Source organism: Toxorhynchites rutilus, chromosome 3 (genome assembly GCF_029784135.1).
Source record: "Toxorhynchites rutilus septentrionalis strain SRP chromosome 3, ASM2978413v1, whole genome shotgun sequence".
Taxonomy (NCBI): Eukaryota; Metazoa; Arthropoda; class Insecta; order Diptera; family Culicidae; genus Toxorhynchites; species Toxorhynchites rutilus.
In genome coordinates, this window is record NC_073746.1 from 82590349 (window position 1) to 82618248 (window position 27900).

Below are 27900 nucleotides of genomic sequence, written 5' to 3' on the forward strand. Positions count from 1 at the left end.
GGAGATAATCAAAACAGTAAATTTGACGACAGTAGTAAATTCAGGTTACCATTATCAATCGTCCTACAATGATTGTTGATTGTATATCATCGAGTCGACGAGAAAATAGTAATTAATGATGTGATTGATGATACACTTCTGTGGCTGTCGGTGAAGTGAGTATACAAAATGTGAAAATAATTTCAGTGTTTGAACTCCGTTTCGCATAAAGGAATAGAATTTATTGCAATTATTTCTTGGAAATTAGCACATGCTTCATAATATTTCTGTGAATGTTGACGCTTGTATGATCGTGAGATGCCAGCTTATTTATTGTACTTTTTTCTCGACACCGGAATTGTCGTTAAACGATAAGAGTAAATTTTACTATCTTTTAGAATAGTATGAATTTCGGAGCCATTAGTCTACCGTCTAGGGAGTCTCAGTAATCCAGCGATTGTCGTGCATCGTAATGGACACAGGTGATCAATTATTTACACGCGACGGTTTCCTTCGGATTTTTCCAAACACAACGCTGACTCAAACACGAGTAGCGTAGAATAGGTAGAAAAGCTTTCGACAGCGCGCTCGACATTGACAGTGAGTGACGATATTTTCGACGGTTCACATGTGTTACTATCGGCTTCCGGTGACGCGCGCTCTTTGAAGTACTTTTCCGAAGTTAACTCAGTGCAGTTTTCTCACAAAAGCTCACAAAATATTCGGTGATGGCTTAGAAACAAGTTATCAAGACTATCAAGGTTAATAGAAGTGTGTGGAAATTTAGTGATGGAATTGTTTTGAAAACCAAAAACAGTGTTTAATGTTTGCCTGCATAAGGATACTCATTGTTTTGACCACCATCACGACCGAGACCACACGTTCGGCAAATATGCTCACACCGGGATAATTGATTATAATGTAGTTTCGGAGCAAACCCACACACATAACCGATGGTGACTCGCTGACCATGTCGCGAAGAGGGTCATCATTTGTTGTAGCGTTTAATTTCTAGATCCATGCGAGTGATAAACATGTTGCTATCGAACCCACTTCTTGTGTTTACTGAATGATTGACAGACAGAGTGAATTTTATCGATTTTTAATAGTTACGCATACCACACCGTGAGTGCTATTGATGTGCACAAAAAGCGTCGATCGTTTCAGGATAAGAAGTACCTATGATTGTTTCGATATATCTTTTCCCACAAAATCGCCTGGAGGTCACATAAGACTCTAAACGAAACTGACGTTGAAGTAATAATTTTAAGTGTTCTACATCAATATGTCTAAATAGTTCTAATGTGATACGGTTATCGGAAACAAATTGTTGAGGATCAACCTGATAAAATTAATTTTCACTTAAACTTTTTCTATACCTTGAAAAACATTTCGGTGACCCTAAAGCGTATTTGTTCAACAATTGTATCAGGATGCTAATGCTACAAAGATGTGTCTGTTGATGCATTTCATATCACAGTGCAATCTGGATCATTCGATTTGTAGCTGCGATGAATCTTATCGTTCGTCTATGTAAATTGTGTCATACGGATTATATCCATTCGACACAATATGATCATCTGAAAGAATTTTGGGAACTGTGACAAATTGAATCCAAATCAAAACGCGGTTTGGAATCTAGGGTTCAACACTTAGCATAATATGTATAGGATTTTTTAGCATGTCAGGATAATATTGTCATCGAATCTTGTTCTTCGTCCTTTAACACGTTAAGCCCCGATTTTTTTGTAGCTGCGCTTTCCATTCAGTCCGCATTAGGAGCATTTGCGCAATATCAGGATCGGTCCCAGTGCCCAAAAATACTTATTGTATGAATAGAAAATTGTCAGCAAATCGACTAGAAAGCAGTTACATTTTATAAAACATTCGAAAACAAACCGTATATATTTTTATTTTATTATTTTGTAACTGTCAGTCCCAGCCAGTCAGCGCTTTTCTACCAAAAAGCTCAATGTCGGTCCCTAGTGGCTCAACGTGTTAACGGGTCTGAAAGAAAACTGCAAAAGGGCATAAACAATAGTATGTAAACAGACATAGTGAATGTGAAGTACTTGGTCTACTTGTGGTAACATTTTTTCATCTTATGAAAACCAATTTATTCAACATTCAAAAACTGTCACTCTACAGTATCTGTCGTAGCTAGTTCCGACTCGATTAACAACCATATTCCGGAACCTGAACGGACTCTAGACTTCGTAATCCAATCGAGATCGACTTCTGCTTTTTAAAATCCTTCCGAGATTCAAACCCAAATAACATTTGAAAAAGTGCAACATGCAACATATTGCTCGCGCCCGAAAATATTATATTATCATTGCCATGATAATTTCAAGTAATCTAGCACTTGTAGGCTTCTTGGCACTAACATTCCGAGAGGGACTTTTGCCGTCTCAACGTGGGTATTACTTGCTTCATATTTATTAATAGTACTTAGTTGAGATTCCTTATGCCAAATAACTCACCTTGGATGTATTCTGAGTGGCAAGCTCTAGAATACGCGTTACCACTTGTAGACAACGTTGTCAAATTAACTCTCAGCATAAATATGCATTGCTCGCTGTCTTGAGTAAGCCAGTGGGTGTTTAGCGCAGCAGAAAATCGCATAAGTTATATGCTGGTCTGATTCTCATTTCTGTAGAGTACTGCTGCACTGAATGAGCAACTGGAAGAGCAGAGATTGTTTGCACCAGTCGACAAGTCAAGATGTCGGATTTTTTCTTACATATTGCTTGACATTTTCCAATTGTTCGACGGTTAATTTCATAATATATATATTAGCTGCCGTTCTTCGCATAGTTGTTCCATGTCCATCTCAATCAGCAACTGAGAAAAATGCAATCAAAGTGTCGTAGAACAAATTCCAATGAATATTTTGAAACTATAGAACAATATCTAAAGCGTTACACAGGGGTTTTTGAGTATTTGAAAAAATTCCAAAAAGGCGGCCATTTTTGTTAAAAATTAGATATTTTTCATAAAAAATCTCTAAATAGCGATTTTTGAAAAATCGTAAAAAAGAGTCAGTCGAGTAGATCCTGAGATATCGATACTACCAGTTGAAATCACATTGTTTCGAGAAAAAAAAAACATTTAAAATACGTACAGCAATACTATATCCTTTGAGGTAACTTCATACCTTTGGCTGTAACTTTCCAACGAAATCAAACATCGAAAAATCCTTTTAGGACAACATTTCTGAGGTCATAAGCTTCCCAAAAATGCAAAAAACAAAAAAAATTTTTTTTTTAAATATAAATTTTTGTTTTGATGCCAATGTCTTAAAATTGCATGAAACGTCGAGATCTAGTGTCATCTTGAAAAAAAATTTTTTGTCAAAAATCGATAACCCGGGAATTGAATTTTTTTTTGAGATAACTGTAAATCACGACGTGTCATGCAATTTTAAGACATTTGGCATCCCATCAGGCCAATACCATGCATCGCCGACCACTTTGGATACGAATTTGGATACGGTAACTTTGAAGGAGACGAAAGAGAGATTTTCCAGACTCTTCCCACGTGGTACTAGTTTGGTTATTTTCAATAGAGATGAATCAATATTAATGATGTCATGAACGTGTCGCTTCAAATCGTTTTCGTTTTGTTCCGGGGCGAAGGGGGTCACGTAGAAAGACACCATGTCGTTGTCAGTCTGATCCTTTCTGGCAACCTTCAGAGAAGCTATGTTCGGCCTTATGCTGCAACCAGCTTCAACACAAGTATTATCAACGAGAGGCTCGATGCGGGGCCGATTCGCTTCATCATGAGAGGCAATATTGTCAACGGTACGATTTAACCGATGAGTTGGGGTGGATTGGCTAGAAACGTTAATACTTGATGGATTATTGCTCTCATGCAACGGAACAGTTGATGTTTTACATGGCAATATCCGCACCCGCTTGTTGGGACCGATCGTAAACTTTTCCGTTGGTTGAGCTATTGTGCAATTTATTTCGTCGATAACTTCAAAACACGACGTTTCACAGAAGGATCTCGAACGATTAATGCGATCCTCTGGAGTGTCGTGGAGGGTGAGACGATTCAGGTCATGTAAGAAGGTTGATTGATGTGTTGTTTCATATCTTAAAAACGAAAACAAGCATCTCTGATGTTATGTAAAAAATCCTCAGCTTTCCAGCAAAAAAAAATATAAAAAAATATAGCGCCATCTATCTTTAACCGAGAAAACTATGAAAAACTGACACAACCAATAATTACAAAAATGAAAATCAATTTTTTCCCAAAAGTAATAGTTTTTCAAATAAAACTAACTCATAAGCTTCAGTTTGATGTATCGGTCACATGAATCGGTCCAGTAGTTCAGAAGTTGTGAATTTTTGTAATGGAAAAAAGGTGAAAAAAAAAGTTTTTTCGAACCATTGGATTTGGAAAATCATATCTTAAAAACGGAAGAAATAGCATCTCTGATATCGAGATATGTTTTGTAAAAAATCCTCAGCTTTCCAGAAAAAATATAGCGCCCTCTAGTACATACTCTTGAAACCGCTGTAGATGAGGAGTAGCACATACCAATTATGTAAATGTGGAATCGGATTTTTTATGTAGGAAACCAGCTTTCATTGTATGAGAATGATTCCATTCTAAAGTAATTCTAAAGTATTTTATTTTATTAAAGTATTGCCCAGCGCTAGCTACACATTTTTCCATCTCTGTGGCGATTCGTAGTTTACATGACATTTCTTTTCAGACGCTAATCATTCATCAACCAATCTCTCATGTTTTCATGAAAAGTGAAACACTGCTCAGTGTCTTCTCGTTGAAAATAAGCATTTCCAGCCAGAATCACATGAATGAATGTGAAATATCATTCGACTGTTTTAAATTCAATTGCAACGTTGCACGCGCATTTGGCTTAGGAATATTTTTTTACTTAACAGTAATCATTTAAAACATGTATGGATTTTATCAATAACTTTAATTAGGAAATTGTTGCTCGGAAATCTTGGTTGTGTAGAAAAATTGTGTGATTATGATCCTAGAGGTCATTAGGTCAGGTCGCAAGCAAACCTGTGTTTCATCAAACGTCGAACGGCATACGTTTATCTGGTTCATTACGTTTACCCGGTTAACTTTAGCTTAGAGATATATAATTCATATTTCAATGCAGAAAAATACCGGCCAAACGTATGCCGTCCGACGCTCACTAACGCTCGATCGAACCTAAAGGATCATCTTCATTGTTTCAAATCATTCGGGCAATCGGGGGAACACAGGAATACTTGCAAGAGATCGTCGCTTCCGACAGCGAGTCGGCGGAAACTTTTCGTTAGACGAGGACTTCGTCCCCATGACATTGACCTCACGATTAATTATATTACAACGAAAATAATCATAATCATTATTGCGCTGCGGTGGCGTTAACACGTATGTCAGCAATTCCAAATGAAATCGTCCTAAAAATGAAGATCAAACAAAACTTGTATTTTTGATTCATTGGAATGTATTCCGTTTGTGTTCGAGGAAATATGAATTTTTCACAGCAATTGGGAATTTTTTGACTCAAGCGTAACTTTTAAAAAGGGCGTATCGATTTTAGTAAGAGAAATCTTTGATAATTTATATCTCAAAAACTATGAGTCGTACCGAAATAGTGCCTTAGAAAGAGTTATAGAGTATTATTGGTTGAACATGAAAAAATTTACACTGAGAAAAAAAATTAGTGCTCTTTTTTTTATTTACAAAATAAAAATTCAATTTGCAATATCCAAAATACATATTTTTTATTTTTTTAAATTATTTTTCATAAAATATAGAAGTTATGCAGAAAATATAAAGAATGGGCCCAAGATGGTAAAACAATTTTTGACGAACTTTGTGGAACATTTTTTGGAATTTTCGAAACTTCGAATTTTTGTATGTTAACAATCATTTTTAGCCACAAATTATGAATCCTGGTGTGATTTAAAACAAAAAAGGTTATTATCAATCTCCTTCTAAATGTAGCCATTCTCGAAATATTTAAAAAAATATTTCTAATTTATTGTCTTTTTTATAGTAAATAGGTCCTTTAAATATGTTTGTCGTGTTATACCGTCATGTTCATGAAATTTTATGAATTTGCTTATAATTTCCAACAACTTTTCCAAATACATCATCATGGTTCATTTTTTGACTCAAGCGTAACTTTTGAAAAGGGCGTATCGCTTTGAGTAAGAGAAATCTTTGATAATTTATATCTCAAAAAATATGAGTCGTACCGAAATAGTGTGTTAGAAAGAATTATAGAGTATTGTTGGCTTAATTTGAAACAAATATACACTGAGAAGAAAAATTAGTACTCTTCTTTTTATTTACAAAATAAAATTTTAATTTGTGATATCAAAAAATATGTATTTTTTTATATTTTTTTCAATTTTTTCATATAAAATAGAAGTCATGTAGAAAATTGAAAAAAGGGGCCCAAGATGGTAAAACTATTTTTGACAAACTTTGTAGAACATTGAATTTTTAGGAATTTTCGAAACTTCGAGTTTTTGTATGTTAACAATCATTTTTAGCCACAAATTATGAATACTGGTGTGATTTACAACAAAAAAGGTTATTATCAATCTTCTTCTAAATGTAGCCATTCTCGAAATATTTAAAAAAATATTTCTAATTTATTGTCTTTTTAATAGTAAATAGGCCCTTTAAATATGTTTGTCGTGTTATACCATCATGTTCATGAGATTTTATGAATTTGCTTATAATTTCCAACAACTTTTCCAAATACGTCGTTATGGTTAAGACATATGCTTAGGAGTTACGTTACGAAACATACGAAGACATGTGGGTTAATACAAAACGTAGCGAAACTAGAAAATCTTTTTTATCTTAATACAAACTTCAATCAATCAAAAAAATTGTTGGAAATTATAAGAAAAATTTCATGAACATGACGGTATAACACGACAAACATATTAAAAGAGATTATTTACTAATAAAAGATCATAAATTAGAAATATTTTTTTAAATATTTCGAGAATGGTTGCATTTAGAAGGAGATTGATAATAACCTTTTTTGTTTTAAATCACACCAGAATTCATAATTTGTGGCTAAGAATGATTGCTAACATACAAAAATTCGAAGTTTCAAAAATTCCTAAAAATTCGATGTTCCACAAATTTCGTCAAAAATTGTTTTCTTGGGCCCATTTTTAAAATTTTCCGATGAACTTTAAATTTTGAAGCCTTTGTAATACGAAGAAGAAGAACAAGAAAAATAAGAAGAAGAAGAAGAAGAACGTTCGCGATGTATACATAGTGCAGTATGAGTAATAAGAACACAAATATTCTATTGAATAGATAATACTAAATGTTCGGTGTATTTCAAAATAAAAGCGGATGTGCAAGATAAGCGAATAAAATAAAACAATTTTGTAGTCACACTCAATAATTGGATCATGTAATGAATAATAATCGGATGACGCAATATCCGGGGAATATGGCGGGTGGGGTATTACTTCCCATTTCAGTGTTTCCATTTAGGATTTAACGAGTATAAGGACCTGCTAATTTAGAAACAGATCATCAGGTTACCGGCAAATCTGTACGCAAATACAATATTTTTCGGGAATATCTCCGTGATTCCTGGCTACATAAAACTTCTATCTTTTTGCTATAATGTTATGCTTTACGGTAACCTTCCCGCAGCGTCACAGCGTCAATGAACTGTGCCGCGAACAGTACCAAGTTTTTTGGCCACATCCACCTTAGAAAGTCCTGGATTAGTTTTAATGCTGCTATCAATTAAAATGTACCTACGAAAGGTACACATGCGAGGGCACAAAAGTACATTGAAAGGGTATACACTGCTCCATTCCACACTTATCCACAATGCAGAGTCTCTTCAATCATCCTCCTTGAACTCGAGCATCTCACAGCTCGAAGCCGACCTAGGAGCTCATATATGTAGTATTGAAGATCGATCTTGCCACACAACTCCTTCACAAATCGCTCCCGAGTGTCAATTTGCTTGGAGCGTCTGCAGGCCTCTCCGAGCACCTTTGAATGTTCTCCATCACATCTGAAGATATGTCTTGCTGTTCGGCGGCATCGTTGTAAATGAAGCAGTGCTTCATTTACAACGTTGACACCCCGACATGATACCACTTGGCCACGGGAGACGCTAATCAGCATGTCGCAAATCGGCATAATTTTAAACCATTAAGTTTGTCTCACTTATAATGAACACTTTCGAAAAAAAGTTGAACATAGATGTGACGCTCAGATCATTAGTTGTGCGGTTAGTGAAACAGTTTCAAGCCATTCCGAACACTGAAACATTGTTTCTAATTTTTTTTGTAAACACCATGATTAATCTTCTGTTTACCTGTTCACTTTCGGTATGTTCCATCAGGTCTTCCATGTTCCATTTTCAATTGGGTGCAACTTTTAGTCACAATTAATATATCTTTCTAATTTCCAAAGTTGAGAAATTAATTAAAGGGTGTTTTACGGCGTTGGAATCGTACCTAAGTTTAAATAAGGATGATCGAAGTTGAAACATTGAGATGAACAGGTTAAGTTCATCCGATGCAAAATTTAAACTGCCATTGTGAAACGTTATTTTTCCTATCGTAGAGAACAGCCCACTTCATCGGGAACTGTTAAACTTGTTCGGTCTATGAGTTCACAAGTTCTATATAAACAACATTCAATGTGTGGGAGTAAAGCTACAAAAGCTGTATCACGCTGGTAGTTCCATTCATGCAAAAAAAAAATCCCCCACTTTGATTGGATTTTGATTTGTTGTTGACAACATGGGTCATGAGCTCCGAACCAGCAGCGTATAAACATATTTATTAAAACGTTGAAGGAAACACCCTGCAGGTCACAACATAATCTATTATTTACGCTTCCCACGTCGATAGTCGGTCGAGTACCCACAGGATCCAGGTGTAGAATTTTGCGGGAAATCCATGGAAAACAATTAAACGGCAAGCCAGAAACTATCGAAAAATCCTTAAGTATAGGTATATATGAAGGGCGATGATGATTAATTGAGAGTGGAACACGCCCACTTTGCATTCCATGCCGCCACACGACCGTTAAAAACCTTAATTTCGCGGCTAGCATAACATAACCGTTTCTTCAAACGTCGTAGAAATGTCAATATGGATGAATTGAAGGGGGAAAACCTCTCATGTTCCGATCGCGTGAGCCATCCGATGCTCTTGTCCGTTTTTATGGTCATCGTTATGGTCGGTTTAATTGTTCGCAAACATAAGGAGTATTGTTTTGTGTCGGTTCAGCCTTCAGTTGAGGCAGTCGCGATTGTCCATCGGTTCCGGTGGTCGGTCGATGGTGGTCTGACTGTGTTTGTTAACTACTGTTTGATTTGGTGAACGACAGTTTGCGTCATTTTCTTCATCGGTTATCTGATGGACTCATCCATATTTAACTCATAAAAGGATTTCCAGTGAATACAAAGCATAGCAGGATTATTTGCAAATTGTACAGTGATGAATATTGCAGTGACGGAAAGTGGATTGTTGGACAGACGATATATTTATGTAGATTCAAGGGCGGCCTAACATCAGATTAACACGAATGGATAATGGGTATTTGCTTGGATACAGGTGAGTGAATACAAAGTTTAATTACTTCTATACATTGTTTTTGTATTAGGTGTGGGAAAAATAAATCCATAAATATTGTGCATATGTGCGAACGATTTACGTAATGTTAGAAAATAAGATTTCGTATCAAGCACGACTCTCAGAAAGGCGTGTGATTGCTAGGCTAAGTATTGTTTGAGCGCGCGTCAAAGATGGGCGAATGCAATCGCCTAAAAATACTGCCTTTGATCAAAAGAAGAAGAATTGTGTTCTATGAGGACAACGCCGACCCACACATACACCTATTGTTACTCGCCAGAAGTTCTGGGACTTTGGGAGTTTCTTATATCTCAAACTTATAGTCCGGATCTGACATCAAGTGATTAACACTAGAACTATCAACCCGTCAAAATGACCGCTTGTATCATTTGTTCCCAAGAATTTGTTCACAAGAAATTTTATTCAATATTTTCTTAAAATGTTGTGACTTTTTGTAAATATAGTTTATTTCCCTTGATTTCTTAAAATTTATACAATTAAATATCACACTGATCAAAATGATCGGTTTGGTTGAAATAGGTATATAAAAAACTGTCGGTAGTTCTAGTGTTAAAGGGTGGGACGATCAAAATTTGACCACTGACTGACACAAACTGACTTATTTGTTTTAAGTGCACATTTGAAGAATCTGAGAGGTGTTCAGGTACCATGAAACAGGACGGGCTGTTGTTCCATAAATTTCGGCGCGAAAACACCGAACTCGACGAACAAACAAAAAAAAGGGCAAATAGTTCATAGAACTATCTTCAACTGACCACTAGGAACACAGCTGTAAAACGAACAGTAAGTCCGGACTAAAAGTGGTTTGAATTTGCATTTGCATTATCTATCTATCATTATTATCAATATGATAAGGCTTATATGATAATTACATCTCGGAATTTTATTATTTGTGGTTGCCAATGTCGATTTTTTCTCCATTGACTGAAAATTAGTATTAGCATGTGAAATTGTCCGAGTTTCCGATGAAGGAAACACATAATTTTTCAGGGGAATCTTTTTGTTTCTTTTCAGTTTCGACGAAACCATTCGCCAACCCATTTTTCGGCATCTTTATATTTGGCGAAGTACTGCTCCGCAAGTGCATGTCCCATTAATGCCAAAAGCAGATAAACCGACGGGGCCAGGTCTTGAGAATACGTTGGGTGCGACAACGCTTCCAGTTACGGGTTGTATTCGGATTGATTCACGTTATTTTTAATGAAAACCCTCGTCCATGTTGGCACAAAACAGAAATAGTCGAATTTCACCAGCTCCTTGAAGTGAATTTTTACCAGCAAAATTATTTGTAATGTACAGGTGGTAATAACTTGGTGTTAGATTCGGACTATTAGATTGATGCACGGAGCTTCTGACGAGTAACTATCGGTCTATTCAGCATAATTAAGCACAATTCCGTTTCCTTGGCCAAAGTTTGCGTTCATCTACTGGGCTATCGAAACAGTGATTACATGAGGGCTCGGCGATTTCCATTATTTTATAGCTATGGTCAACCAGACCATGGTACATTTCTGACATTGAAATTATCGGAACGGTATCAACAAAACCAAAAGTGTGTGTGATTGGCTGTTATAGAATCCATAAACATCATTCATAATTTCTTGGTCTGCATTTTTACCTTTAAAAAAATCAGAAGTACAGATTTTTCTCTTCGTTGACTTCCATGTTGACGTAAGACTAGTTCTAACTTTTGAATATAGGGGCCCATTCCAATGTTTAGGATGGAAAAAGTGAGAGATTTCGAACGTAAATTAAGGGATGAATTTTTATTAGTCGAACAAAACCGTGGAAACATAACATTAAAACACAGCATTAAACACATCGGGATTCTCAATTCGGTCAATATGTCAATATACGAGGGCGGTCCGATAAGTACTTAGCCTCATCGCCCGATGGTGTCAGTATCGCAAGAGAGATTACTTATCGTGTAGTGCATTCTCGTAAACGGCTACTGTCAAAATTTCAGCCGAATCGGACTCGTAGTTTTGTTTTGACCGTGTGCGGAAGCGCCTGCGGATTTTAGAAAAATGGAAAAAATGGAAATTCCGCCGTCGCCACGGCCAAATTGGTCGAATTGCACTACGAACTGCTGCCCCATCCACCGTATTCTCCCGATTTGGCCACGTACGACATTTTTTGTTTCCAAACTTGAAAAAGTCACTCGTCGGGCAGAAATTTGAGTCGACTGAGGAGGTCATCGCCGCCACGGAGGCCTACTTTACAGACCTCGAGAAAACATATTTTTCGGATGGATTAAAAAAATTGGAGCATCGCTGGGTCAAGTGTATCGAGTTGAAAGGAGACTATGTTGAGAAATAAATCGTTGCTTCCAAAATTTTTGTTTTTTTGTGGGCTAAGTACTTATTGGACTGCTCTCGTAATCTACTCAAAACGCGCTAACAGATATTCTCTGCATTTCCCTTTACCATCGAAGCTGCTCAATGGATCACGTGGTCTTTCAGTTGCTTAGATTCTTCTCTAATTCTTCACCATATATATTTTATTTATTTATTCATTTACTTCAACTGATTATAAATAAACATACGGACAAATATTTTATACAAGAGACATTACTAATAAACATTTATTGCTATCTGGGTTTCGTCTGATACGTATGTAGTATCCTCATCCTAATTCTCCACATGGATTCCTTCTGAGGACTGACTGTTGTAATCGTTATTGAATCAGTCGAATCGAGCTCTGCACAAGAGAATGCTTTAAAAATATGCTTATTTTCATCTGTGTTTTCATTCTTCTTTTGTTTATTCTTGTTCGTTTCCATCCATTTTTCTCAGGTCCCATGTTCATAACGGGTGTTAAATAAAAAATGAGTTTTTTTTCAATACCTTTCAGTAACTCAAATAAAGAGCGTAAAATTTTCCTTCTCCAAGAAAATTGCTCTTTGGGCTCCCTAGAAACAGTAGGCGTGTTTGGTTTTGCTAGTTTGAATTTAGTCAAAGCAAAGAAACAGCACGTGCTCCGCGAACGCATTGTACGGTTCTACGAAACGCATTTCCAGCAAGGAAAAAAGTTCACGGTGGCACATTTTAAGGAAGAAAATGTTCCTATCAGTACGGTATATCGTATCCTGGGGTCCCTGAACGTAGAATGGAAGGTCGTAATTGGTCGTCCGGTGACTATAATGACGAAACAGAGGAAGACATCGTTAAAGAAGCTGTTTGACAACAAGGACGCAACCAGCCTGCGTGACGCCGGTCGGAAATATGGCTGCTCCCACGTATTGATCCATCGGACCCTCAAGATGGAAGGAATCGTCTGCAGGAAGAAGACGAGGTCGCCGGAGTACACGGAGGAGCAGATTGAGACGGTTAAATCACAGTGTCGGTGGATGACCAAAAAATACCGCGGGACGAAAGCTATTTTCCGCTGTCCAAAACGCATATTCCAGGAAATGATAATTACTACTCCAGCGACAAGTCATCCACACCGCCTGAAGTGAAATACAAGTTCAAGCACAAGTTTGAAAAAAAGGTTATGTTGTACATCGTCATTTCCGACCGGGGCATTTCAACGCCTTGGTTTAAGCCGAGCGGTCTGGCAATCAACCAACAAATCTATCGAGAAGAGTGCCTCGATAAAATCTTGCTGCCGTTCCTGAACGAGCATCACGCGGATGGGAAAGTACCTCTTCTGGCCGGACAAGGCGTCTTCCCATTACACCAAGAAGACGCTGGCGTATCTTGAGGAGAAAAAGATACCGTTCGTGCCGAAAGATCGTAACCCAACAAACTTGCCCCAGTGCCGCCCAATAGAGGATTTCTTTGGCTCACTCAGTGCCCTAGTGTATAAAAACAATTGGAGGGCCAAGGACACGAAGCAACTGACTACAAGAATCCGGAATTGTATCCGGAAAATGGACGTAAGTGCCGTACAACGTTCTTGTGAGAGCATCGCGACACAGTTGCGTCGAACAGCAGACCACGGCCCTTACTCAAACATTCACTGACATTTTTTTGAATAAAATACATTATGTTATTAATAAAAAAAACTGAAATCGATGAAAAAAATTTTTTTTTTTTATATGTGATTGAAAAAATTCTCATTTTTTATTTAACACCCGTTACACAGTTATTTTTTCCTGGTAGGTTTCTCGTCAGCATACAAACTGCCTTTCTCTTTCTCAATAGACCCATTCCATGAGGTCATGTATAAAAAAAATCAAGTGTGAGAAATTATTGGTTGGATCATCGGAAGAAGAAATGAGATTTTAGAGGAATGTAAGAAGAAAAATGAAAGAACTTACATAAAAATCAATATATAGCGTTCTTACAACACAGTAAAATTCATATTTAACCTTCCTATCCTCGCGTATATGTCTGACAGACCGAGCATCAATGAGGTGGCCGAATTAAATGACTATTCGAACTGAATGAAGTTAAAAAAAACTATTTTCTGTATTTTTTTCATTCAATTATATCTTTTTCTTTGATTAAATACCAATAACGCCTAAAAATACACAATAGCAATAATACAGAGACGCGCACAGTCCACAGTATACAAATTACGATTTTTCGCGCGAGTATAGGAGTGTTAATACACTTGTGTGTGAAAGTCTTCCGAAAAACACTTACACATGTCCACGCGATGTGAAAATTCCATGTTTTTGTTTGAATTCGAACATGATTCTCGCTAGTGTTGAGTGTCTATCCCCAACACGAACAATGATACACGAACCTAGACATGTGAAAACAAACACGATGTTTATAATTCAAGAACATCATGTACAAACATATCACCCGATGTCGCAGTATTCCCCAGCAACATTAAATCGTATAACTTTGCATATGATAAGTTACATATAAATTCGTATCAAATCACAATCGCATATAATATCAATCAAAATATCGATCATGTATATCTAAACTCGCATAAAATGCAAAAACACGATTTTCCATGTCATCGATGGATTGAGTGGTAACATTGTCGGATCAAATCGCATATCAGTCCAAAAAGCATCGCATATCGTTATATACGGCTTTATATGCGTACACAATATGGCATATACGTATATAGCCTACACTTTTGCGTGTATATATTAGTTATTTGCATCATTATATCATACAAATGTGTCTTGGTTGTATGTATATCGCCTCCAATTATAGCTATTCATACGACTTAATGTTTGCTGGGTCATTGCTTTCGTTTCGTTTCTTTTCATACACGGAAAGAAATTATTCATCCCAAAACATTTCTTCGTAGAATACTTTTTCACAGATACGAACTTGAATTTTAGTTCGCATTTCAAAAATTGCACGAACTAAGAGGCTATAAGTTCATGCACCAAAATATATATTTTTATTATATGGCGTCAGCCTAACGGGGCCGGGAGTTCAATATTTTGACAATGTTTGCTTACAACTATGTTAGTAATATGTAACCGATTACTCGCGGTTGGCTCGTGGTTAGTATTACAAGTGTTCTCATAATTGGGATGTTGCAGTCTTCAGTGCTCTGTACGTGTGCCCGACATGGGATACTTCCTATTGGGATGCAGCTGACCGTTAATCAGTAACGACCCCCTAGTCTGCACCCCATATCTAGCGTGGTGCGTCTTTTTCGACTCGAGGAATCCAGGATAGAATGATCACTATCCGGCGCAATCATCAGCTCGTGTAGAGTTGTCATGAGCGGTACAACCTTTGGCTCTTGTTGAATCATCAGTGGACTGCACAACCTTCGGCCCGTGTATCTGTAAAGAGTGTGTGTATGTATTGCCGCGACTAAGTAAAAGTTTATAGATCGTTCATGCACATTTTGCAAGTCTGATTAAATAATCCTTGGTTTCGTTCAAAGAAAACATTCTCTGAATAGAAAGAAGCTTTCCATTTTTTTTGCGTGCATGTTGGCAATTAAAGTCTGGGGAGCCGACTGCATAGCGGGCGACGTCGTACAAATGCTGACCAAAAAAATAAATACCCAAAAATTAGTTTTAGATGCAACCTTCAGCGGCACACAGCAGAACCAGCAGAGAAATTTCAGCGGCTAAAACACATCATTAATTTCTCGATGTTATCACAAACTGAATGAAGGAAAAAACTAAAAGCTACACTTACACTGCACTACATATGCTATGTGTGCATGCGATTACATCATCCTTTCTTCTTCTCTTCTCCGCTCGTTTTATATCTCGGGTCGAGATCGTCGCGAACAAGCAGTATTGGCCATTTGTATTCAAAGATCCAGCCAAAATTGTTGCTCCCGTGGTCGAGTGGTTAGCGTCACGCCTAACATGTCACTGCTGAATAATTCAATTTTAGTACTTGTTCAAATAGCTAATAATAGCGAATGTTACATGAATTCAATATATAAATTGATGCGTGCACTAAATAATTATATCAAATGTGAAAAACTCTCATATCAATCGATGTTTATTTTGTTCAGAACAGAAAAAGAGGTTTATTTTATTTGCCCAATATTTTTGATGAAGCACCCATTGTCATGAAAGGAAAGCATTTTTTCCATGTCAACATACCAACACACCACGCGTTGAGTGGTGGTGGTGTGGTGTCCGATTCGCTTCTACTCTACGCACTGCCGGTGCTTGGGGTGAAAATGCAAGAGAAACTGTACACCATGTTCGAACATCATGTGAAACATTGGGATTAAACATCGTATGTCCAAACATACCACGAATACAAACATGTCACATTTTCTAACATAGGTACGAAAAAAACATGTTTGTACTCAAACACAAAGCTGTGAACAGCAGCGTGGACATGTTTATTCCGGACACAGTGTTTTTTGTGAAACATGGAAGACTGGTGTGTGACTTGTGGATTCTGTTTTTCGATCAGAGCATGTTGTCACTTCACAAAATGCATGCAAATATTTGCAACGCTCTTGCAAGTTTTCTGAAAAACTGAATATATATGAATTTTCGATCATCTAGTATTGACAAATTATAGAATAACGCTCATTTATATGGTTTGAAACGAAGGTGAAAATACAACATTAGTGTTCAAGAGTCGGTAGTCGCAAAAAGACAGGTGTTGTCACGTCACAAAAGTATTTAAATGGCAACAAGCGAATTTGATTATAAAATATTCTCCAACTGATGATTCTTGTAGCAAATTTTCTCAATTTTACTCTGAAATCGTCAACTTTTTGGAAATGATACGCCTTACACATTAACACGTTAAAAGCATATTTTTAGTGAGTCAAAACGTTATTACGTCACGCTGGAATGGGCCAATAGCGACTTATTCTCTTAGGACGTCGTTTTACTATAAATTTGGTGAACCGTTTGTATATTGAGTGCGAATATATAGGGTTGGGGAAAAAGTAATGTCGTATTTCTCATCGAAATTTGACGCTTCATTTAACATACTTAAAATTATCCAATTTAAGTCAAATATGCGCCGCTTTGTTCGCAAACTTGTTGCCATTTAGAAGGCAACTCCATTACACCAGCCCCCCCCCCCTCCTTATTTGAAAAAAACTCAGACAGCCAGTTTTCGCAAGCCTCTTTCGAAGCCAACTTAGTATCACCAAGAGCGTTTTGCATGGACCGGAAGAGATGATAATCACTTGAAGCCAGGTCCGGGCTATACGGTGGGACATTCCATCCGAGCTCCCGTAGCTTCTGGCGGGTCATCAAAGATGTGTGAGGCCGAGCGTTGTCCTGATGGAAAACAACTCCATTCCTATTGATCATTTCTGGCCGCTTCTGGTCAATCGCCTGCTTCAAACGGTCAAGCTGCTCACAGTAGAGAACCGAGTTGAGGGTCTGGCCATAGTTGGGCAGCTCATAGTGGAGAAGGGAATCATTCCAATCCCACCAAACACACAGCAAAACCTTCCTGGCCGTCATTCCGGGCTTGGCGATGGTTTGAGCCGGCTCAACGCGCTTCGATCACGACTTTTTTCGCTATGTGATCCACTTTTCATCACCAGTCACCATCTTCTTCAAAAATGGGTCGAGTTCGTTCCGTTTCAGCAGTGCATCGCAGGCGTTGATTCGGTCTAAAAGATTCTTTTGCGTCAACTCGTCAACCATACATCCAGCTTTTTTTGGAATCCAATCTTCGGCAAATGGTTCCAAACGGTTTTATGGTATGTCGAATTTCTTGCTTGGTGGACTCCATCTTTGACGCGCTATAACTTTAAACTGAAAAGGACAATCACAACACTGTCAAAACGACACTTGTAGCACAGATTGTCGTCTTTAAATAGCCGTATAGTATAACCCGTTTCGATAAGTTTAAGATATGCTTAAGTGTTGCCATATATTGACAATATACGACATTTCTTTTTCCCCAACCCAATATACGACGTTAAAAAAAATGAACTTCGACGGAGGCTGTCTTGCCCAATTTCTGCGTCATATTTAATCGCTCGAGATAAAATAGTTCTAGCGCTCCATCTCGCTGTTCAGGACAATAGGAAATTTCTTGTTCTGACTAAATTCCTTACTATTCGCGAAAAACTCGGAGGTCGTCTGTGACACATTCCAAAATATTCTAAAGCTTTATAAAGTAAACATCAATTCAACTATTCAAGTGAGTATAGAATTCACCACCTCGAAAAAAAAAATGTATTAAAATTTGTTTATACGTTGATTTTTCAATTTTAAAGACGATTCAAATGGATGCTAATGAAAATCGACAATTTAATCGGTTCCACTTCTTGATCATTATTAGCACTTAAGCATTGGATGTGAGGTCTTTGTTGACTCATAAAGGCATTCTGCCATCTCTTTTATCTTGGTACCTGGTTCATTAATGATACAGTTTATGAGAACTCTGTAAACATATAATTAAACCAACCAGTAAACAAACTAGTTTTTCCAGCTGGGTAGCTAAGGCGTCGTGCACAAATTACGTAACACTAAAAATACGAATTTTGGACCCCCTCCCCCTCTACGTAACACAATTTCCTATCTCTAATACATAGTAAGTAACCCAATCTCTACCCCCTCCCCTCCTTCTCGCGTTACGTAATTTGTGTACAACACCTAATGTATTTGATGACAATTCTGGATGTATAATATGACAATTTGGAATCAAAACTTTAAACAAATAGTTAATATCCGTTAACCGTGTTTTCACAACATCCCGTTTTCGTTCTCATTTCCGGTTAAGACAAAGGCACATCCACGCAGGAAGTGGACGAGTCAGATTGGAAAGGTGGAGGAAGAGGCGGCGTCTCACGGTCGGCCATCGTTCGCTCCCCGACGCTTGGTCGTGGCAGTCCGACCAACGGTGCCGGCAACGGAATGCACAACACCGGCAAAGTCAAGTTCGATCCACCCAAGGTACCGGTGATCTTCGTGCTAGGGGGCCCCGGTAGTGGTAAAGTGACACACTGTGACACGCTAATGCAAGAACGGCGTGGTGTCACCCATATCAACATGATGGACCTCTTGCAGCAGTACGCTATCGGCAATGGTGAGTCATCAGTTTACATGTGTCCTGGGTGTCGTTTGTGTAGGTGGTGGTGGTGGTTTGATCTGATTGAAATCGTCCTGATTAATTCATTATTGATTGGGGGAAAAGGGCTGTGACATCGTGCACCAGAAAGCATAAACGTCTTCGCAGCAGCGAGGGCTTGCCACTCGACTTCCAGGCTACAGGTTCCCATCATTTTTTTCCACCATATTATTTGTCCATTGATGGTCTCGTCCAATCGATTTCCGATAAAACTTGGCCCGGCACTCGCGCTCTCTTTCCAACGCTTGTTGATAGTCGGTTGAAATATTAATTAAGGTCAAATAATACACACCGCACTATCATCAGCCACGATGCACGATTTCCATACGAGCCTATCGAGGACGACGACTAATTCCTATTCGTTTTTCTTTTCCCACAACCAGCAGATATGCAGGATTTTTCCCAGCTGTCGTCACGTACTGTCACTGAAGTATTAATGCTAGAAATGAAAATGTCACCAGCTGCCAAAACCTACCTTGTTTCCGGATATCCGCGTTCCATGCGGGATGTCGTGGAATACTCTGAGAAGGTAAGCAAGTTGGAGGTGATGGGTGCGTTGCTCCAAATCTGGGTTCAAGGGGGGCTCGTATCCTTTGGATGTTAGGGTGAATCGAGTATTTGACTATCTATTATTTAGCTGAATGATTGAGTGCTGCTTCTCCACATTAACATCATAAGGGGTGTAATAATAAACCAAGACGTTCGAGCCTTCGGGAAATGTTTGTCGGATTATTTCGGTGCGTAGTTTTGTAAAAATAGTAATTGCTATTCTTAGTGATACGTACTTGAAGGCTAACATGCAGAGATAGCCGCCTTGAATGCATTCATTACTCTGAATCTACCACTGGTATAATATAATTTGTAACTTATACAAAGTTCTTCATTTTGTTTTTCATTATTTCGAAAATGATATTAGTTTGTCCACTTTTTGAATGCTTTAGTTCAGCGCACCTGTGTCAAATCAGGTATTCAAATCATTCAAATCATATGAATAAAATAGTCTTTTTCATGATTTATTAGTTTTATAGGATATTTTTACGGATTCACAAACAACTTCAAAGGTTTATAAAATCCACCTTCTATTGATGTCAATGCGCCCCTTATTTGAGCTTACTTTTAATCTTCCACCAGATGATTATTTGGTACGTATTCAGACCTTTTCTGGATTATAACACTTACAAATATTGTAAACATCATGCTTGCCCACCATTTGTATCAGATTACATGATTTTCATCGGAATCATGTAATTAATGCATCTCGATGAGCTCAATTCTGATCATGGTTTGTCCGATGCACTGATGTTGGTTTGTCCACATGATTACTATGGCAACCGCTTGGCTTGTTTGTGGTGTCCTCCGCGCGAAGCAAAAATAAAGTTTCTCTGTGTTCAGTGCTGTTCACCTTTAAAACGCTCAAGAAAAGGCAATATTCTGAAGAAAGCCTGGTTCTGTTCTGGGTGAGCACCAATGAATGTAAGGGAAATGAATGTAATATACAAAATGTTCACCACCTCGAAAAAAAAACACACTATGCAAAATTTCAGCTCAATCGGACTTAAGGGAGAGTGGCGCAAAGCGGTCAAAGTTTTTTTGAAAAACGAAAGATCACCAAAAATCGGGTTTGGGTGATTTTTCGATTTCTAAAACAAAACTCAAAAAACTAAAAACCCTATTCAAGGTATATTATCGTGCAAATCAACATTTTGCAGCAAGTTCCAAACGAAAAATCTAGATAACTATTTTTATTGGCACCCAAAACCATACGTTTCGTCTTGTATACCGAAAAATAGTTTAATAAGTCCCAGAGTGTAGATTTTTTAATTTTTTTTTAAATAACACTAGATCTCGATGTTTCATGCAATTTTGAATCTGCGAGAAGATTGTGTATATCTTCAATATAAAAATTATACAGAAGAGGGCTTAAGAAAGAGCCTTGAGGGAGATCTAGATGGCTAATTCTAGAAACGGCACAATTTCCATAAGAAAAGTGTATGTGCTTTTTGGATAGCAGGTTAAACAAACAGTTGTTTGAAAATGGTGAAAATCCTTGACTATGAAGTTTGTCGGATGAAATTCTTATAGGTACTGAGTGGAAGGCACCTTCAATGTCTATGAAAAACTGAAGCCATAAGTTTTTTTATGACCAAAGGTTGTCTGCATTCCGGAAGCAAGTAACGCGAGACATTTATTTTCCTCTTTGCCCTTGCGGAAACCGATGAAAAGCTATTCCTTCCGAACATCTGAAAATGAGGATCATTTTCTTCAATAACTTACGGACGCAAGATAGCGTGGCAATTAGTCTGTATGAGTTATGGTGGGAAGCTGATTCATTCGGTTTTTGAATCTCACTTGTCTCCATTCGTTAGGGAAACCATTTTGTTCAATAAATTCAGCGCTATGGAGTCGGAGTCGGATTCGGAGTCGGAAGGAATTTAATTGTATTAGGAGTCGGACCAGTTAAATGATCCAATAAAATCAAAATATTTAGTTCATTGACCAACATTCTAATTCATAATCTTATTAATTTCCTATTCACGTTCAAACCGTTTGCTTGTGTGTCCGTCAACCACAGCTATTTACGTGACAAGATAACGGTTAGCATGACTGCTGAAATGCTCAAGAAGACGATTGTGGAAATGGTCGTGAAAAACAGCATCCCGCTGATATTTTTGTCACATAATCTGGATGATGAGAATACTTCCCTAACCGAGAATCAGTGGAACAAAGTGATCGATCTGGAGAAGCTCCTGTTTCAACCGTTAAATTTAACTGAAACACCTGAAAATTCATTTCTGGAATGAAGAAGTCTGATTTTCCGCCTTAGTAAGATAGAATGACCAATTGCAGATGGAGTTGTACGGTCCATGGAGAGAAGAGAAAGTACACTTCTGCCTGACCCTATCTTGTTCGCAGCAATTTACATCGATTCAGAAAGCAGAATTTCACTTGACGATAGCCAATTAACGATGGCCAACGAAGCACTATGTGAAACATCGGAACGGATGAAAGGTTTGTTGTTAACGAAGGAGGATGATGATCCTGGCGGCGAATCTTGCAGCGATAATCCTGAGTCTTCATCTTCATCAGAGAACACAGATTTCGATGCTTATCTGAACAACAAAAAAGCAAAACGACGTCACCTCGGTAAAGAAAATAAGAAGGAATACCTGCTACTGAACACTTTTTGAAGTGAATTCTTAGCTTGTTTGCCAGAGAATGAAAACATTTCAGCGATTCCTGAGCTCATCATGGATGTTGCACGAACGATTACTGCCATGCCACCAACTCAAAAAGCGTAGAAAGACTGTTCTCTGATTGGAAATTTGTATAGTCAGATCTTCGAGCCTCAATCGAGGAAGATTTGCCTGAAGCAATTCTGTTTTTACGAGCATTCTCAATTTTATTTAAATTCGATTATTTTGAAAGGCTCAGTTCTTCTGCAGGAGTCTTGAACCACCTTGACCAATAGTTTGATCTCAGATAAATGAATCAAAAAATAGTTGTCAAAATTTTCCATTGTGGTATTTTCGCGAAATTTTTTGGAAGCAGAGAATTTATCGAAATAAGCATCCGAACACTCTTTGTCCCACCAAGGAGTACTAAGGTGTTTGATCTTGAATGGCAGTGTTGTAAATCAAGCTAGCAATGAAATCATATTCTTCGAGAGGTGGGAGTTCAGGTGTCGAATTGATGCACTCTACTAACATTTTTTTCCCAGTCAATATCGTTGGTAAGATCGTATACAACTTCGACCAATTTTTGTGGACACTTCTCACTGGCAATAGAAACAAGGATTGGTGAATGATCGCTACCGTGAGGATCTTGAATTACTTCCCACTTACAATCTTACGATAAAGCGGTCGAACAGAGAGATTAGTCAAGGGTACTCACTCTAGCAGAGGGGTTTGGGTACTCTCAATCACGCGAAGCTTGTTCTGCCTGATTATCGTTTTGTCTCAAATTCCGAACAATCAAGCTTTGATGGCCATTGAACAGTGTCTCATTACTCGAAATGGTACTCTTTCGCGAAACAAATTTGATTTTTAGATATAATAGACCCTTCTTTTTAATTTGACTCCAATAAAATTGATTAACAAATAAATATTCATGGTGGAAAACTAAAAATATGTTTAATCACTTTTGTATCAAATTCCGAACACCATTTTGGTCACTGACTCATATTCCGAACACTTTTGTCTCATATCCCGAACAGCAAAAATGCAATTTAAAAAAAAATCATGACTTTTGAACTACTGGACCGATTCATATGATCGCCGATTGAAGTCAATTAGCTAGTCTCTTTTGGAAAAAAAATTATACTTGAAAAAAAATTGGATTTTGCTTGAGTAATTATTGTTTGTGGGCCTGATTCTCGAATACACTTCGAATACACTTCACGGTGGAAACGGAATGAAACGTATCCGCGATGACAACAGATCGGTGTCGACATCTGGATCCGAGATTAGTTTCCCACTAAACTTATCATTATAATATCAAATTATCTTCAGATGAAATTTTTGTATGAGATTATTATATCACATGAAGAAAACCTGATTCTCGAATACACTTCACGGTGGAAACGAAATAAATGGCACGCCATTGAACTACGTTTTACGAGTTAGTGAAGTGTCGAAGATAAAAATGAGTTTTCAGGCAGAATGAGCACTTTTTAAATAAAAAATCATTAATGAAAATAAACTTCTTCGTATCAAACTGGTATTCAATGTGAGTGGAAAACATTGTTTTCTTCATGTGATATAATAATCTCATACAAAAATTTTATCTGAAGATAATTTGATATTATAGTGATAAGTTTAGTGGGAAACTAATCTCGTATCCAGATGTCGACACCGAACTGTTGTCATCGCGGATACGTTCCATTCCGTTTCCACCGTGAAGTGTATTCGAAGTGTATTCGAGAATTAGGCCCATTATTATCTTCGACACTTCACTAACTCGTAAAACGTAGTTTAATGGCGTGCCATTTATTTCGTTTCCACCGTGATGTGTATTCGAGAATCAGGCCCTGTATTTTTTTTTTATAGTTTACATGGTTTCGGGACCAAAGGCGTTATATCGGTATCGATACCTGTAAATGATATTAAAATGAAGTCTTCATTATTACAATATTTTTAACATTAAAGTTCAGTAAATTCACATTGAAAAATGAAGTGTTCGTCATTTGAACTTTACGACTTTGCGTAGAAACTTTTTTTTTTCCTCTATTATAGTGACTTTCAACACATTTTGGTTGGCTCGTCACTTTTACTTCCATATTTGGAAGAATGTCAGGAGTGAGAATTGAACTCGTGATCTCTGCGTGAGATCAAAGGTCAAATAAATAATGAATAAGTGGATGTTACCACTACGCCTCCAACCGCGTAGAAACTTGATTTATATTCCGAACACTAATTTAAATGAAGATTTCTGCATAAAATATCATTTTTTCATCCATTTATTGTAGATTCTTACAATTTCTAGCACTTAACATGAAAACAACAAACGAGATAGTTGAAATGCTTAATATTATAAATTATACCCCCAAACTAGCGTTGGCAGAAAACATTACATCTTTGGCAGAAATGATACCATTCAGTGTGCTAAAGAGTCAAATGCGCAAATAATGAGCTGTTTAAAAAGCATAAAAATGGTTTGTATGTATGCGTGCAGACATTTCTTTCTGTTTTCTTTTCTCATTTCATTTGGGATTGTGCCAAAAAAAAGTCAATACGACGTCAATGGGGATTGATCAAGGCCGGCTGGAATTCAAAGCTATTTTACACGACCATGCTATCCACATGGCTAATGATGCTTCAGCAGTTGTTTAGCAAAAACGTGATAATATTGCACCTGATTATAAAATGAAGTTGGGAAGTGTTTTCTAAGAGTAAAAAAGAAGCGCATGAAGGAGAACAATATCTATCTCGGTCTGGGTCGTGTATGTGGCAAAGTATGCGGAAAGCTTATTTGTCTTTTGTTTCGCTCGCTCGTATTAATCTTATATTGTTGTACCATGTGTATTATACGAATACTTACCAGTATTTGTGAGTCATGACATTTTCTGTTATGTTATGTCTCATTTAATGTCATAAATCTGGATGACAAAACATGAACTAAAAATCAATTTTGGATGTAGGCTGTATTGTTACCTGTAAATGATGTTAAAATGAAGGCTATAACCCAAAGAATTTCAGGGTTTTGATTATTGAATTATTTATACCATTAAAGTTCAGTAAACTTACATTTGAAAATGAAGTGTTCGGAATTTGAATCATGCGTAGAAACTTGATTCATATTCCGAACACTACTTTAATATTAAATTTAATGAAGATTTCTTCAAAAAATAACATTTTTTTCAACCAGTTATTGTTGGTTCTTACATTTTCTATCACTTAACATGCAAACAGCAAGCAAAATAGTTGAAACCACTACAAAAACTGAAAATTGAACAATGCTTGTTTTATACGGAATTTGCTAACGCAAACATTTTATCATTGGTTTTAACTGTCACTTTTTTGCAACATGGTATAGTGGCATCTTCGGGGTAAAAAATTATCTATTGAAGAAATTATAAAATTATTATATTATTTTCCATATTCCAATAGACTGTAAGAGAATGTCCTAATCTATTGGTGCAACAAATCTCGTAATGCCCCCCCTTAATATGTTCCCGATGAACGTAATCCTTAATTTATCACAATTTATTTCCGTGTTTCTCCTTTAACGCAGATACAAGTGATCAACGGTGTGATATTGATATCCTGGCGCCAGACAATTCTGCAACGCCAGATAGACTATGGGGCAAAATTAGGACATGTGGTTCTGTCACTTGCCAAGATGGAATTGGAGAACTTCTTCAAGAATGTGATGCCGGTGGCGGATTATTTCGACCAGAGCGACATGCTTATTGCGGTAAATCTGCCGTGACTATTCCGAATTTGCATCTAACGTTCTATTGTTCTTGTCCTCTCTTATATCCAGATCAATGGTGAACGTGCTCCCTCGGAGGTGTACAAAGATTTCCGATCCGCAGTGCTAGACATTCTCGGGGCGCAAGAGAACCAGGAAGCGCTGCTGAACGGAGTCGCAGGTATGGGTAGGGGCGTAGACGACATTCCCGGCAGTATAGTTAGCGTAGAAACGGCACCTAGTCAAAATAAAGTTATTGCAGCTCCGGCGCATCAAGTAGAAATCAATAATTTAAACCGTACGCCAACACCATCGCCACCGCCGCCGCCGTCGCCGCCGCAACCGCGAGCAAACCCTATACAATCACAGGTAGCGACGAGACAAATGCATACGAATGTTGGAATGCCACCTCGTATGTCCAATTCTGCTGTCAAAGGCTCGAATACAGGCCGTTTGCCACCGATCATCTGGGTGATTGGTGGACCTGGCAGTAACAAGGCAACGCTCTGCCTGAAAGCTGTCGGTATAAATCCGGGATGGGGACATTTCAGGTATTATATACAAAACATTGTTCTTCAACATACTTTTACTAACTTTTCTAACCACAGTGTGGGACGACTGCTTCGAGCAGTAGCCGAATCAGATCCCCGAGTAGCCACAGAAGATTATGCTGTGAAGGAGGCAATAGCCGCGGGAGAAATGGTCCCTAAGAAATCGTTAGATCGACTCATCGAAAACCACCTCGCTCAGCTTAGTGAAAAGCGGGGAATCATTATTGATGGATATCCGAGGGATATGATACAAGTGGGAGATTTTGAAGAAAAGGTAATTATGATTGTTGTAATCGAAAAAATTCTGTTAACAGTCCTTTTACATTCCCAGTATCGCCAAAGACCCCCGGTTATTTTACTGGACTGCTCAAAGCTACAGTTGGGTAGAGGGCGGTTAGATGATACCGTATCATCCTTCCGGCGAAGATTGGAACTGTTCCGTGAGTTGACCCTCCCGATGCTTAAAGAAATGGATACCGCCGGACGGTTGACCATTGTAAGTATGATAGTTTCTTACCTCATTCAAAGGAAATTGGTTCTCAGTTTATATATTCATCATTCTTCTTTCAAGGTGGACGGCGACACGGACAGTCCCACAGTGCAGCGTGAATTCGAGCGCATCGTTCGAGATCACATAGACAGGCTGCAAAGGAGCGAATCGGCCAACCGGGACGCTCATGCGGATGATGATGCGGATGTTGCATCGGTACAAATCGGAAGCTTTAAAAGTGCGATACAAAGAGGTCGAGCTCAAGAGCTGAGGAACGCAGACGCGATAGTGCATGACCTGGAGGCTCCCGGAGTTGTACCTACCATCAGTCATCACGTTAGCCTGGCCAACGGACATCTCGGACGGACGGCACCGAGTGGTTTCCGGAACGGGTATATCCCCAACGGAAAACCGAATTTTAGAAACATGCTGGAGGAAGCGGATAGCTTCGACGCCCACATGTAGATCGAAAGGGAAGGGAATAAGTACAAAAGGATAAACTGTTTCTGTTATAAAGAATCAAATCATAGATTTCAAATGTGTTATAGTTTTGTTTTTCGTTTGCAAAACCAATCTCATACACATACACAATAAAGACGTAGTCATAAAATAGCATACAGAATAATATATTTATGATGTTGGCAGGGTGCCAAACGTAGGTTTTTGTATTTTGTTTATAAACAGTATTACAAATAAGGGAAATCAATAGGTTGAATAAGAAATGTAACATGTTGGAAGATCTCGTATTTTTGGTATGGAAACGTAAAGGAACCTCTAATGTAAGAAAGTAGAATGTAGAAGTTGAGCTTTAAACTGTACTTTTAGAATACTTTATCACTGAAAATCAATAAAACCATTTTAGTAGTGATGTTTTTGCAGAA

The 27900-nt window shown here is 37.8% G+C and overlaps 1 protein-coding gene across 13 annotated transcripts; it reads left to right on the forward strand.

The window, feature by feature from the left end:
- Nucleotides 1–27900, forward strand: LOC129778854 (adenylate kinase isoenzyme 5). 13 transcript variants are annotated; one of them, XM_055785993.1, is made up of 10 exons: nucleotides 555–740; nucleotides 9355–9581; nucleotides 18722–19027; nucleotides 19453–19598; nucleotides 25799–25981; nucleotides 26051–26159; nucleotides 26241–26529; nucleotides 26587–26803; nucleotides 26861–27025; nucleotides 27101–27900. In XM_055785993.1, the coding sequence occupies exons 2-10, from the start codon at nucleotides 9560–9562 to the stop codon at nucleotides 27482–27484; spliced, it is 1821 nt and encodes a 606-aa protein (XP_055641968.1). In that variant the 5' UTR covers nucleotides 555–740; nucleotides 9355–9559; the 3' UTR covers nucleotides 27485–27900. The 13 variants fall into 13 exon arrangements, with proteins under 13 accessions (XP_055641969.1, XP_055641968.1, XP_055641964.1 ...); XM_055785989.1 differs by having other exon boundaries at nucleotides 556–740; nucleotides 9355–9421; nucleotides 9478–9581; nucleotides 26051–26529; XM_055785982.1 differs by having other exon boundaries at nucleotides 556–750; nucleotides 26051–26529.

Excerpts from the sequence above, each read along its gene's own strand:
- LOC129778854 (XM_055785982.1), top strand. The coding sequence starts at position 9,560 with ATGGGTATTTGCTTGGATACAG. Across the intron at positions 9,582-18,721 it reads GGGTATTTGCTTGGATACAG|ACAAAGGCACATCCACGCAG; the intron begins GTGAGTGAATAC and ends TTTCCGGTTAAG. Across the intron at positions 19,028-19,452 it reads GCAGTACGCTATCGGCAATG|CAGATATGCAGGATTTTTCC; the intron begins GTGAGTCATCAG and ends TCCCACAACCAG.